The sequence below is a fragment of the Zonotrichia albicollis genome, chromosome Z (genome assembly GCF_047830755.1).
Source record: "Zonotrichia albicollis isolate bZonAlb1 chromosome Z, bZonAlb1.hap1, whole genome shotgun sequence".
In the NCBI taxonomy this organism is placed as follows: domain Eukaryota; kingdom Metazoa; phylum Chordata; class Aves; order Passeriformes; family Passerellidae; genus Zonotrichia; species Zonotrichia albicollis.
Window position 1 is genome coordinate 52,846,503 of NC_133860.1, and position 13,583 is coordinate 52,860,085.

General features: G+C 40.7%; 1 protein-coding gene across 5 annotated transcripts in view; it reads left to right on the forward strand.

Moving 5' to 3' along the window:
• The first annotated feature begins 7,427 nt into the window (after positions 1–7,427).
• Positions 7,428–13,583, forward strand: part of VPS13A (vacuolar protein sorting 13 homolog A) — a 101,928-nt gene continuing 95,772 nt past the window's right edge. For all 5 annotated transcript variants that reach the window (XM_005492402.4, XM_074533565.1, XM_074533566.1 and 2 more), the window contains exon 1: positions 7,428–7,629. In XM_005492402.4, coding sequence (XP_005492459.1) covers positions 7,530–7,629 — 100 coding nt within the window. In that variant the 5' untranslated portion in view covers positions 7,428–7,529. The remainder of the gene's footprint in view (positions 7,630–13,583) is intronic.

A 13,583-nucleotide genomic window follows, 5' to 3' on the forward strand; every position in this document is an offset into this window, starting at 1 on the left:
GCCAAACCAGCCCCCAGCACTGGAGGTGAGGCTGCCCCAGCTCAGAGCAGAGCAGGACAATCCCCTCCCTTGCCCAGCTGTGATGCTGTGCCTGATGCACCCCAGGACAGGGTTGGCCCTCCTGGCTGCCAGGGCACTGCTGACCCATGTTCAACTTTCTTTCAAATAGGACCCCCAGGTCCCTTACTGCAGGGCTGCTGTCTCATTCCCCACTCTCCTGTACATCCAGGGTTGCCCCATCCCAGATGCAGAATCTGTCCTTTTCCCTTGCTGAACTTCATATGGCTGGTGATCACCCAGCCCTCTAATTTGTCAAGGTCTCTCTGAAGGGCCATTGGCGTACAAGAGCCCATACAACCATTTTTTACGAAAAAGCTCATACAGAGGAACTACAGGACTGAGATTTGCCATTTGAGCCGAGCAGTCCAACTATCTTCATTTAGAACCATGGTCCACATTCAGATGTTACTTTGAAGAATGGTTTTGCAAGGGCTTGTCTTCAGGAACTCTCCAGAGACTACAATATCCATGATTTTTCAAAAGGGGACACAAATGTGGCATTAGTCCCTAGGATGTCTAGAAATTATTTTTAGTATCTACATTGTCTTATGCTGTAGACAGAGATATACATGCAAGAATGTCTTTGCAATAAGTTCTGTTTTCTCTTTTACATGTGGTACCTAAGAATAAACAACACGGGAAAATCATACAGTCTTTATCTAATTCCTTATAGATGACACCCATTCAGTGCTAGATGATTGCTGTGCTCTGAGGGTGCTTTCCAAGTACCAATTCCACTGCAACAATCCAAGGCCAACTCCAAATGCAACTACCTTTGTATTGTGAGAATTCACATTTTCCATGTGCACCTCCTTTAAAAAGTGACATAATTTAAAATTATTAACTGTAACTCTTTTTGAACATAAATTATAAAATCCTTGAGCCTATCAATCCAACACTATGTGTGTGGAAAACAACACAGAAATCTGTATACAGCCACCAGATGGTGCCATCTCCACTCCAAGTGTCCTTCACAGAACCAGTAAAATGAATAATTTGCTCTGTCTCCTGCAATCATTTTGTAAAAAACAAAATGCCAACTTCAAGATCCAGAGTCTCCATTATGGCTAAGACTTCTCACTAGCATTTAATTTTGCCACTCTCTTTTCTGCAAAACAGTCCCAGCAATGCACACTTCATAATAAAGAGTCATATTTCTGGTTTGGTGAGATGGTTTTGGCTGAGATAATTTTCTTCACAGTAGCTAGTGTAGGGTTATGTTTTAGATTTGTGCTGGAAACATTGTTGCTAACTCTGGGATGTTTACTGCCAAGCAGTGCTTACACAGTGTCAAGACCTTTTCTGCTCCTCATAGCAGCCCAGGAGTGTGTGGGCTGCGGAATGCAGAAGGATCTGGGAGAGGACACAGCCAGGACAACTAACCCAACAGAGCAAAGGGATATTCCAGACCATATGCTGTTGGGGAAGAAGGAAGAAGGGGGGACTTTCAGAGTGGTATCATTTGTCTTCCCATGGCACAGTTACGTGTGATGGAGCCCTGCCTTCCTGGAGTAGAACACCTGCCTGTCCATGGGTAGTGATGAATGAATTCCTTGTTTTGCTTTGCTTGTGTGTGTGGTTTGTGCTTTACCTATTAAACTGTCTTTACCTCAGCTCATTAGTTTTCTCACCTGCGATTCTCTCCTTCATCCTGCGGTAGGGCAGTGACTGAGCAGGTGGGTGGTGCTTAGTTGCCAACTGGGATTAAACCTCGATGTTTGGTCAACTGAAAGACATGAAAAATATTTAGCCATATGCTAGCCTTCAGATCTGACACCACACACCTCCTCTCTTGTCTCTCTTCCTATTTTCCCACATTAAGAATGCATTTAGCAGACTCAAGAGTGTTACAGATCAAAACTAGCATGCAGACTACTGGTTGACTACTGCCACCACCAACCCTGATCATCACCAGTGTGCAGCTGCATTAGCACAATGGTATCACCTAACTGAGGTTCAGTAGCACAACAGAAGTGGGAGTGCAGTATAGAAGCGCAGGCTTCATTGAAGAGCAGTGCTTAGTGTCTAATTAAAACACAAATGAGATGTTCAATAATTATATATCATGTATGAACAGAGGCAAAGTTCCACACGTTGAGCAGGATATGCAGCATGTTGTGGGTAATAATGCAGCATATTATGGGTATTTGTCTGTGTAGCACAACAGGAATGTACACTGGGGTTGAATACATGGAGCTGTATAAAAAAATAAGAAGATGAGGATGGCCAGTAAGCTCTACAAACTGATTTCTCAAAACTAAGGAAATAACATATACCTTCCCTTTGTGTCAAAAAGAGGTCTGTGTCATGCAAAATACCAAGTAGCATGTCCTGAGCAGTTCTGTCAATTGCATCTGTATCCTCTGAGTAATTTTATTTACACATTCTCTTGTGCAAATTTGTCATGTCAAATACAGATTACTTGTATTTTTAGTACTCAGAGTTGCCCTATTGGGGTCCTAATGCCATTTCTATTGGAATAAGTGGTAACATATCTGTATACTTTGCTAATAAGGGGATCACTTGGAATGATACCTAATACCGCTCTTTCAAAAACAGACAATGCTGCAAAACTTGACTGTTTGGGAACTTCAGAGTATGTGTGATGGAGGTGTCAGGGAAGTGCCACTTTTAAGGTGAATTGCTAAAGCTGCTGCCTTCTTTTCTATGTTTCTTTTTTTCAATTGGATCTCTTTAGAGTTGTTCTTTCCCTATATTTTATCTACACTGGAAAAGTAAGAATCAGGATAGAGCTCTCAAAATCCTGTGAGAAACCAGTAGGAATAGGTTTGACATGGGTCTAACAATTCAAAGGATGAAAGGTCTCAACATTTCAAGTGCTCTAATACTGAAGCAATTGCTGTACTATGTGTGTTCAAACTGAGTAGTTGTTTCACTCATTCCCTTTTCACTGTCAACTCCAATTATTTTAAGAGTTAGGCTTCAGTGAAACTGCGTACTTAAAAAGAGTAAAAGATGCTTTGATAGGCTTCAGTAATCAAAGATCTAGAAAAGTAGTGGAGCAAGAACTAAGGGTGGAGACATAATCTCTCAAATGGTATAAAACAAAAAAGGGGTCCTTTATCTGTGAATTTTTTTAGATAGAATAATGGTTTTCTTTACATATAAATATATAAAGCTGTAAATCCTTTTAAACCAATTTGATGGAAAAAATTAATGCTGTTACTAAAACAGCATCAAAAGTTTTTGTCTGTCTGAAACCATAATCCATAGATTTGGAATTGTACATCAGCATGGTTTTTTAATTAATTGAAAAAAAAACCAAAACAGTCCAACTGTATGTCTGCAGGACATCTCCATACTGTCTCTGTCTCCATTCAGATTTTTTTCTCCCTTTTGCAGGCTCTTAATTTACAACAATTCTACATAATTCTCTCAAACAAAAACATCTTTCCTTCCCTCACTTGCCTACTCTGAGAAGGATTTATAAACTACAAAATCTATGAATACTGCATATGTGGGAAGATGATGGGGTAAAAAGATAATGGTATGGAAAGCACAGGGGAAAATACAGTTGCTATTCCCAGGATGGAATGTGACCTCCCCCACACAACACAGTCTTAGGGGAACTAAAGGAAGGGTGGAGTGGGACACCATGACCAGGCTCTGTTGACACCCTTGCAGAGGAGGGAGGAACTTGGTGGTACTTTCTAGCTGATAAGCTGCACAGCAGCTGAAAACTAAGTGAGATAAAGAAACATGTCCTGCTGTTGAATCAGCAACTGTGGTGAATTCACTCTCCTTGGACTGACACATGGTCCTTGTTCCAAGGTTATATCTTGTACTATACTGAGATATCTGCACCCGAGGTACAGCCTGTTTTGTCTACTGCCATGTTAGACTACAATGTTGAACAAAGCTTGATGATCAGGGTCTTCTCAGTGACAGTGTAAACAAGGCTACTGGACTTCTAGAGTTTCTATTTTACCAAATGACTGAATGCACTCCTTTGATGATGACAAGAAGAATATAATTACTCTCTAGTTTGTTCCTTGAACTGCAGAAACTGGCTTTAAAATTTAGCTAAAGTGTTTTATTGATAAGAAGACCCTGGAGGTTTTATTGCATAGCACGATCAGGAAAAAAATTCTGATTTTGTCTTTGGGTTTCAATTTAAGCAGTTCATGCTCAGCAAGACTGACTTACTAAGATTACTACATGCTTCAGCAGTAACTACATTGCTGCATGTGTAATTGAAGGATTGTACGACTTACACATTTCACCTTGTCTTGACGAAAAGTTTGTGTAAGCAGAGCAAGCATTCCATCATGATTCAGCTGATTCTGAAGGAGATTCAAAACCAGGTGACTCTGAAAGATTTAGGAAATAAGGCACCACTGTAGTGTGTGGTTTTGCTGCAGTTATATCTAAAATTCTCCAAGAAATAGCTCAAAAATTTTGAAAGCCCTGTGAGATTAGGCTTTTGGGTTTTTGGGGACACAATAAGGAGGTTCACAGTTCATCCTGCTCTACTCACTGCATTTTGTGCTTCTTTTAATTAAAATAATTTTGAAAGCATTATCTGCAACATGGAAGAAACAAGGATAAGAACACTTATATTTATGAACATGAAAATGCATAGAATCATGGCAGTATGCCTAAAGTTATGTAACTTCATTAGATACTGGAAATGAGAAGGTTTTGAGGAGAGTAAAACCAAGGAGAAACATCTTTTACACTGGGTTCTATTTGTTTTTTGTTTTTTTTTTTTTTGGGTTTTTTTTGGGGTTTTTTTTGTTTTTTTTTTATTTTTTAATGAGCAAATCTACTTTCCTGAATTCTAATACGTGGCTGAGAAGGACGTTTGTGAGACTGTTCTGAAGCGAGAACAATATGTATTCTGAAGATGACCTGTTATCCTGGCAGACCTGTGAGGTTCTGAGTCACCTCAGTAGAAGTCTTAGCAGCCTTCACACAGAGGACAGCAGAAAGCTGAGAAGGAATCCCTCACTGTCTCAGAGAGATCTGTGGCCACCAGACCCAGCTTGCAGAAACTCTGTGAGCAGGGAACCCAGAAACTTGGTTGCTAATATCTAGTCACATGTTAAACAGCTTTGTTACAGGTGTAAAGTGCCATCCAGCACTTCAGCAGCTTTGGTTACAAAAATGGGAAAAGCAGAGTGATTACAAATTGATTTCAATGGAAACTGTAGGAATTTACAGTATCCATAAGTGGATACTTATGGATACTGGAGTTCAAGTGGAAAAACTGCTGTCCAGGTGCCTCTGATTGACATGTTGGCTCTGATTGTGTCGTGTATGTAGACAGAGTTCCCAAATTTCGTGAAAATGCCAGAGTCAAACCCTGGCTCATGGGACTGGATGGATACCCCCCAGATGGCCCAGTATTTGATGCACTCTGCTCCTTACTTCTCAGATGCTTCTCCAGCCTGGGCTTGAAATTACACTGCTCCTGCCAGTGCTAGTGAGGTGTGGGACATGAAGAGGAATGAAGGGGAAAAAGATGGAACCCTGTGCCTTGATGAGTCTGCAAATGTGAAGGATTTCAAAGTAGGTAAGAGTCAGCAGTAGTCACAAAATAAAGCCTTGTATTCACCCTTTTCTCTAGAGATAGCTTATAAGAAATATGTCTGGCTTTGTGTAAGAAATTTATAGAAAGTCAGGTAGAGATTCTATAGAGATTCTCATGTATGTGTATTAGTGCATAGAAACAGTTACATTTGGTGTGCACAAGCTGCTGATCACATTCTGGTCCAATTAATTATTCCAATTAATCTCTTTTTGATGTAGTTGTGGGAGAATGTGTTTGCTGTTGTGTGTGTATGTGAGGTTTTTTGTGTTTGTTTTTTTTTTATTTTTTTTTTTTGGCATTACTGCTGTTTTTCAATATAAAAAGATGCTAAACCCAAGAACTGGAAATGCTGGGATTGTAATTTTTCCAAACAATACAAAGTAACTTCAGAGGAACCTAAACCTCAAGAAGACTGTGCATTTTACATTTTCTGTTATCAATCTTCAGTATCTCTCTTCCCCCTAACTTGTGTTAATAAAGAACAATATAATCCCTGATAAAAAAGTATTTCTTTATATCAGGATACTTCTTAACAAATTATTTTATTCTGCATATTGGGTGGATGCAAGGCATTGCTGACACGGCAGGTTGTGGTAAGCAGGCTTATTAATCCCATAGTGAAAGGAAAGGTCAGAAGTGCTAGGCAGTATTCTTTTATTTCTGTAAAAGAGAATGAAAAAGTGTATAATATCTGGCAGCTTTCTCATTCCTTTCCCTCAATGGTTTAATTTTTTATATTGAATACAAAGGTTCAGAAACACTGACAGAAGGTGTGTAAGAAGTCCAGCCGCTCACTTCAGTGAAGCCACCTGCTGTCAAGACCCTTCGGTCCTAGCAGTGAAAGTCTCTGGCATCGGGAGTGCGACTGTCAGGGAGTCTTGTGAATGGTCAGACAGGAGAGTTTCCTTAAAAAACCTTGTGACTGCAGGGTCCTCAGCACAGCCACTCAGGGCAAACATGGCCCGGTTATTTCCAGTCAATTCAGCTGACACCCACGCCAGAAAACCCCCTGGGAGTCAAGCTCTTTGCAGAGATAAATTCAATTCAGTTTGTTTTAGTCATTTTGCCAGTAATAGCTTAGCCATTTTTGAACAGCTCAAGACATGCAGTAATTTGTATATTTGCTTAGCCTGGGGAAGAGAAAAATACTCAAAAAACTCTTATGGCTATGCCACACTTAAATCCCTTGGATAAACTAATGGAGAGCATTAGTTTGCTCTCAGTGGGGAGCAAAAAGATGATTACGGGATTGGAGTACCTCTCTTAGGTTGAGAGAGTTGGGCCTGCTCAGCCTCGAGAAGAACTGAGAGGAGACCTTATCAATGTCTGTGAGTATCTGAAGGAAGGGTGTCTAGAGGGCGGATCCAGACTCTGCTCAGCAGTGCCGAGCACTAGCGCAAGAGTCAACATGCAGAAACGGATGTACAGGAAGCTCCACCCACATATGAGGAATAGCTCCTTTACTGTGCAGTGACCGAGCATTGAGCAGGTTCCCCAAAGAGGTTGTTGAGTCTCCCTAACTGGCGATATTCAAGAACAACCTGGTTGCAATCCTATATCATTTGCTCTGGGGTGACCCTGCTTGAGCAGGCAGATTGGACCAGATGATCCCCTGCGGTCCCTTCCAACCTGACCCATTCCGTGACAACTCGTCCCTTTACGAGAGCGGGCAGACAGCGTGCGTAAGGAGCGGCCCAGGGAGGGGAAGGCCCGCGGCAGGCGAAGCTGCGCAGCCCCCGCCGGCTGCCGTAGCCTCGGACAAGCCGCGCCCCTTCCTCGCCGCGCCCGCAGCCGGGAGGGGCGGGGGGGCACGGCTGCACCGCCCCCTCGAGCCGCGGGGCGGGGCGGACCGGCGGGGAGCGGCCGGAGCCGGGGCGGCGGCGCTGCTGCCGTGCGGCGGCGGCCGGGGGGCAGGATGGTGTTCGAGTCCCTGGTCGTGGACGTCCTGAACCGTTTCCTTGGCGACTACGTGGTGAACCTGGACAGCTCCCAGCTGAAGCTGGGCATCTGGGGAGGTACGGGCCTGGCGCGCCGCGGGGGAGCCGCAAGCCTGCCCTCATGCCGCCGCGTGCCTTCCTGCCCGGCCGGCTCGCCCTGCCGCCCGCTCAAGGGAGGAGGCCGGGGCGGTGTCCCCTGGGCGCTGCTGGGTTGGGCCGGGCCGGGCCGGGCCAGGCCGCCAGCGCAGCCGACAACTCTGCCGCCTCTCCACCTGCCCGGCTGCTTAAAAATAGCCGCGGAGGTGGTCAGGCGGGCGGGCTGGGAGGTGGTGTCCGCGGAGCTGCCGGCTGCGGCAGCGGGGGGCGGCGGCAGCGGAGCGGGAGGAGCTGCAGAACGGAGGCAAGAGAAACCAAGCGAAGTGCTGGAGGCGAAGTGCAAAACGGACGCTTCTGTTTTGTTTTTCCATATGGAGCCGCCCGTGCTGTCTCCTAAACGGGGACGGACCTTGACTGGCCGCGGTGTCTGTGGTGCTTGCAGAAAGTTTGGGAGTTGGCGGGCGGGCAGGTTGGAGGCGGGAGCCTGACCTGGTTCTGGGAATGCGAAACTGAACTGGTTTATGGGCGTTTTCCACGCCCGGAAATAAACCGTGCATAAACGCCAAGGGCTCTGGCGGCGTTTTAGTGCTTGTGGGGGTGAGTGGCCTCTCCCCGAATGACAGTGGCATCCCTTGCGTTCTTGGCGCTGCCATTTGTAGGTCTGGAATACTCGTTATTTTTAGCCTTAAAGAACCAGCAGTAGGTACTGCTTTAGGTGTTAGCAAAGGCAGTGCCTAGCTGTACTAGGCGGGGTAAGCAGTGGTCTGTAGAATTAAATGAACATGCTAGTTCTGAAAGCAGTGAAGTGTTCTGTTTGAATCCGCACTCCTGAGTTACCCTTAGTAAGGTACCTACAAGAAAGCTGCACCAAAGGTCTGTCAGGCGCAGACTATGGACGGATGCCTGTGATCGGTGCTGGCTCAGTTTTGCATGTGCATCCCAGGTATCTGCAGCATCAGCAAAAGCAAACACAGAGGTTCAGGGTTTTTTTACAGGTGCATTCATACAGTAGGTGTGAAACATCCTCGAGGTATTTGCCTACCTGCAGTTCCATTCCTAGGTACTCATACACATTAACCAGATTTTGTTCTGGAGCTTCTCCTGGAGCTTTTTGCATCATTTTTGTTGCATTTTGCAACATTTTGTTTTTATCCTTGTTTTCTGTCCTTATTTAGTTTCCTCTTTGCAGTTATTTTCCTTCAGTTAGTCAAGGCGTTCATACCATCTTTGTAAAGTTCAGTCTCTGTAAGGAGTCTTAACACAGCAACAGCACATGTAACTGCTGGAGACAATGTATTAGTCATTCATCTGTAGCAGTGAGGCTTAATATCGCATATCTCTTACTGGTTAGGTGAGCCTTACTTGCAAGGTTTAACTAATTGCAGCTTTCTGCAGAACTGTGTCAAGCTAATTGCTTGATGTGTGTACTGAAGTTACCAAGTTTCTTCTTTCTGTTCAATGAAGACAGAACATTTAATGAAAAATATGAAACATTGTAAATGTTTTGGGCAATGTTTGTACATTGCAAAAAAGGTAAAGGCTTCTTTTTTCCAGTTCTCTAAGTTGCTGATGGTTAGTTATAGCAGCTTATGCCTCTGTGAAGCAACTATTAACAGATTAGATGCACATTGTCTCAATTAAAAAAAAACTAAAAAAAAACCCCAAACAAAACAATCCAACCCGAAAAACAAACTAAAAAAAACTCCTCAATTTTACTATGAAGTTTTGATATTCAGCTGTCATATTTTTCTGTGGAACTTAATTTTATTTTTTATTACTTCATCTTCAAGAAGTTCTCATATTTTAGAGGCTTTAGTATATTTTTATTTAAACTGAATATCTCACTTCTCTAGTGCATATATATTAGAATAAAATTGTTTTTTCTCTACATGTTGACTTGTTTATCGTGTATACTGATACATGGAGCTACCAATGTCTTGCTATAAGAGGCTCAGAAATGCTGTGTTTTGTTGGTAAGGCATTAAGTGTGGAGTTTTTTCCTGGTCTTCCACATGATGCTATTTTTTGACTTAAATTGTGTTTGATGGTCTGTACATCTGCAATATTTCTTTTAATTCAAATATCTCAAAGGACCTATATATTGCATTCTGCTATGTGAAAGGCAGCAATTATTAGTAGTAACCGCGGTAGAAAAAGTAGAATACTTTAATATACCTTTTAATATGGAGGGCATCATTGATTAGCAGATCCCTAGACTCACAGTATACCTAAAGTCTATGGATAATCTTTTTAGCTTGCTAATTACTAAAATTTTGTAACTAAGGTATTTTTTAAAAAAGTACTTTTTTGGCTTTCAGATCTTGTGTAAACTTAATAGCTTTTCGTGCTTGTCTGTGTGCTCTGGAAGCATTTCCATCACAGCTATGTGTTTTCTTACAGTGTTTGCCTTTGTGTCTTGATAAGATTGCTAAATTTTACATAATTCATGTACTATTGAAATTAAATTGTCCTAAATCCATCAAATTAAAAGAAAGAAAGAAAAAAAAAAGGAAAGTTGTTTGGGGTTTTTTTTCCCCTGTAACAAATCACCAGTGCTTTTTGGATGCTGGAGCATTGCGCAAACTATATATATATATATATAGTCTTTTATTTTAAAAGGCATGGTTTTTTTTTTTTTTTCTCTGAATGATTAAAAACCAGAGTAATTTATATTAAAAGGCTGTAGAGAGCAAATTGTGGCCTTGTGGTTTTTTATAGCTAGCCTGTTTGAATTAAGGCTAGTAACCTGTTCATAAATTGAATCTATGTATAAAACCCAATTTTACATCGTTTCAGCCTCGGTAAATTTGGAGCTTTATTATTGACTTTTAATGATCATGCTTAATATTAACCTTGGTTTTGATAAATGAGAGAATTCATCCTGCACTATTAAATCTATTCCATGTACAATCTGTGTAGTAAAGTTGTTTGATGATGCTGCTCCAGTAAATACATGAACACATTGATAATTACAGTAATGATTTTATTTTTTTTTCTTGTTAAAACCCCTTCAGATTGAAGGGTAAAAAAATGTAGACTATCCCAGTATTGGAAAAAGATGTTCTATCTGAAAACAATAATGGCTGAGAATGTTGCAAGAGCTGAATGACCTGAAATATAAAAGGCAGTGCAGAAAGTTTAAGGTAGCTCAGCCTACACAGGTATAAAAGCTAATTTGAACGTGTAAAGCCAATACTGTAAAAGCCAAGGCTTGGAAGAAAGTGTAAAGGGAGAAAATCATATGCCTAAGGAACTCCATTAATATGAAGCAAGGTAAAAGACTACTGTGTTAGGCAGCCATCAGAGAAAGCTATTGGATAGCTGATACTGGGAAGGACAGTGTTCTTGAACCTCTCTTTTTGGTGTTCACTAAGAAAGATAGTTTCAATGAACTGTGCTAACGAGTGTGCAAGTACTAGGCTTAGATAAACAGGTTGGATAAGTATTTAGGTGAGTTAGATATTTTTGAATGCTCTAGACTTGGTCAAGTTAAGATACTTGAAAAGATGCTTGCAGCAATATGAGATGTATGCAGTTGTCAGTTACCTTTGACAAGAAGTGAAATGCCAGTGACATATCCAGTATTGAAAGACCAGACAATTGTTTAATGACAGTTCATGATGCTATTTTTCAGTGTGTTGGTCAGATCCTCTGTACTGCCCTTTAAAAAACTTAAATCTTGGTTGACTTGGCACACTTGCGTGTTAGGTAATGTCTCAAGCATGTCTTACTTAACACAACTTATTATTTGAGTAGCTGGTGTCTCTTTTTGGGGTACCTGTGTTAGTAAGATGATATAGGCAGATAATTGGCATGTTTGTGAGCACACAGACACTTTGGGTTTTTTTGGCTACAACTATTATTACAGTGAAAGACAACTACTTTTTTTTTTTTTATTTTACCCCGTCTCGGTAGAGCAGGTGCAACCTCCTCCCCTCCCCTTACATAACAGCAATTTGAATTCACTTGAGGGATACATAATGTCTAGTAGTTTTTACTGTCTTTCACGATCCATTTTACAATAGATGTCAATAGATGAGGTATTTGGCAGACCCTGATCCTCAAAGGCTTGCAGCTTGTCTCTAGAGGGTATGCTTAAACAGAAATAATTAACAGCACAAAGAAGTGGGAAATGACTAGCAAAAGCAGATGTTTGTGTTAAGTCATCAGAGATATTCACAAGCTGACAATGTTGTTGTAAAAAAGCAGAAATTTTGTTGAAATACTTGAACAGGAATGTTGGATACTGATCACATACTAGCTAAGGTATTTGCATTTTCTGTTCTTTCCTCTCTCTCTTGTCTGCTTTCCTTCCCCTGCCCTTTTATTTAAAGACAGCAGAGAGTGATCAATTAGGTAAAATCTCCAGGATTTTTACGTAGATTAACTTTCTTCCCCCCCTTTATCTTTTGTTTACAACCATAACAAAATTTCTGTTAGGCCTCTGGTGAAGTAGTTTACTCTTAGATCTCTTTTTGCAAGCTGAATTCTTGGTAGTAGATGTTAGTTCATGCATTTAAATTAATGAAGTTATTTTGAATATCTAAAATTAAAATTATAAAGCAATTTTTCTAGAATTTTGACAGCTGTTTTATTTTGTTGAATTACTCACATTGTCCAGAGATCAGTAAATCTAAAAGTTTGCTTTATAAAGTAGTCTAAATAAATTCTAGACTTTTCTGTAGATATTTATAACTGTTCTGGCTTTTATTATTGTTTTGGCTTGCAGCCTGCATGTTTAACCCTAGGTATTTATACAACTCCAACTACTTGTACATACAGTTTCTGAGGTTGCTTAGTTGGGTAATTTTTAATCATGCACTGGATGCATTTCTGACATCAAAACATTTAGTTGCTCCCAGCAGGGGGACATCAGCCCTGCCAAAAAAACCCATCCAACCATCACCAAAACTGATAATCAAATCTTGATGTATTTTCTGATTTTTACAATTAAAATCTACTGTCAATAATCCAAGGCTAATTCATTAACTGTTTTACATCCTGTAACTAGGGTTTATTCCCTGGTTTTCCTGCTTCTGTTTGTGGAGGCTTTTGGTTTTTTTGCCTCCAATCCCCAACAGAATGGTAAGGATTTATGGTAATGTACGTAGATGTACATTTCATTGCAAGAGAAATGGCTACATGTGGTAGAGACTAAATTTTGGTAATGAAGGAGAATACTGGCATGGTCAATAACTACATTTCAAATCCTGAGCATCAGAGTTGGTTGCAAGCTTTGCAAGTGTGGTGACTTTGGAAATATTTCCTATTTACTGCAGGAATATTTAGTCAGTGTCTTGGGCTCTCTCTCAAGTATAGGAAAAAGAAAGATTATATCAATACACAAAAGCTAGTGCCTCTTTAGTAGACTTTTGTATGCTTTGATACTCCATTTGCTGTGATCAGACCATAACAAGGTTCTTGTAAGTAAACTTATATTTTAGTGAACATGTTTCAGTAATTTTATATTGAAATTCAGATGCCTGGAGTTCTACTAATTTCTTATAGCAATTCTTAAGTAAAATATCAAACTTTTTGATTGTAAAACCAAGTGATTGTTTTAAAATTGTAAAATCATAAGCAAAACCAGTGAAGAATTATGTACCTCACTTCGAAATCCTAGCATTTAATGTAGAAATTTCAAAAGCTTCCTATTTGAAACATTATTGATTCTTTGTTTATTGTCTGCCATTATAATGTGCTCAAATAAAATGAGAAATAGTTCTGCCATCACAAAACATTGTTTGTAAATGTTTAATGTTTACTCACTTTGCAGTATTTTGTTTTTGGAAGCATCTGGGCGGCCAGATTATTGTAGCTTGAGTTATTGTGCCTCTGCGGAACTGTGGCATGTGTCGGACTCTGGATAGATGAGAGAGAATGTTTACGTAGCCATCAGTGAAAATGAAGAAACTCAACCCACTTAAACTGTTTCA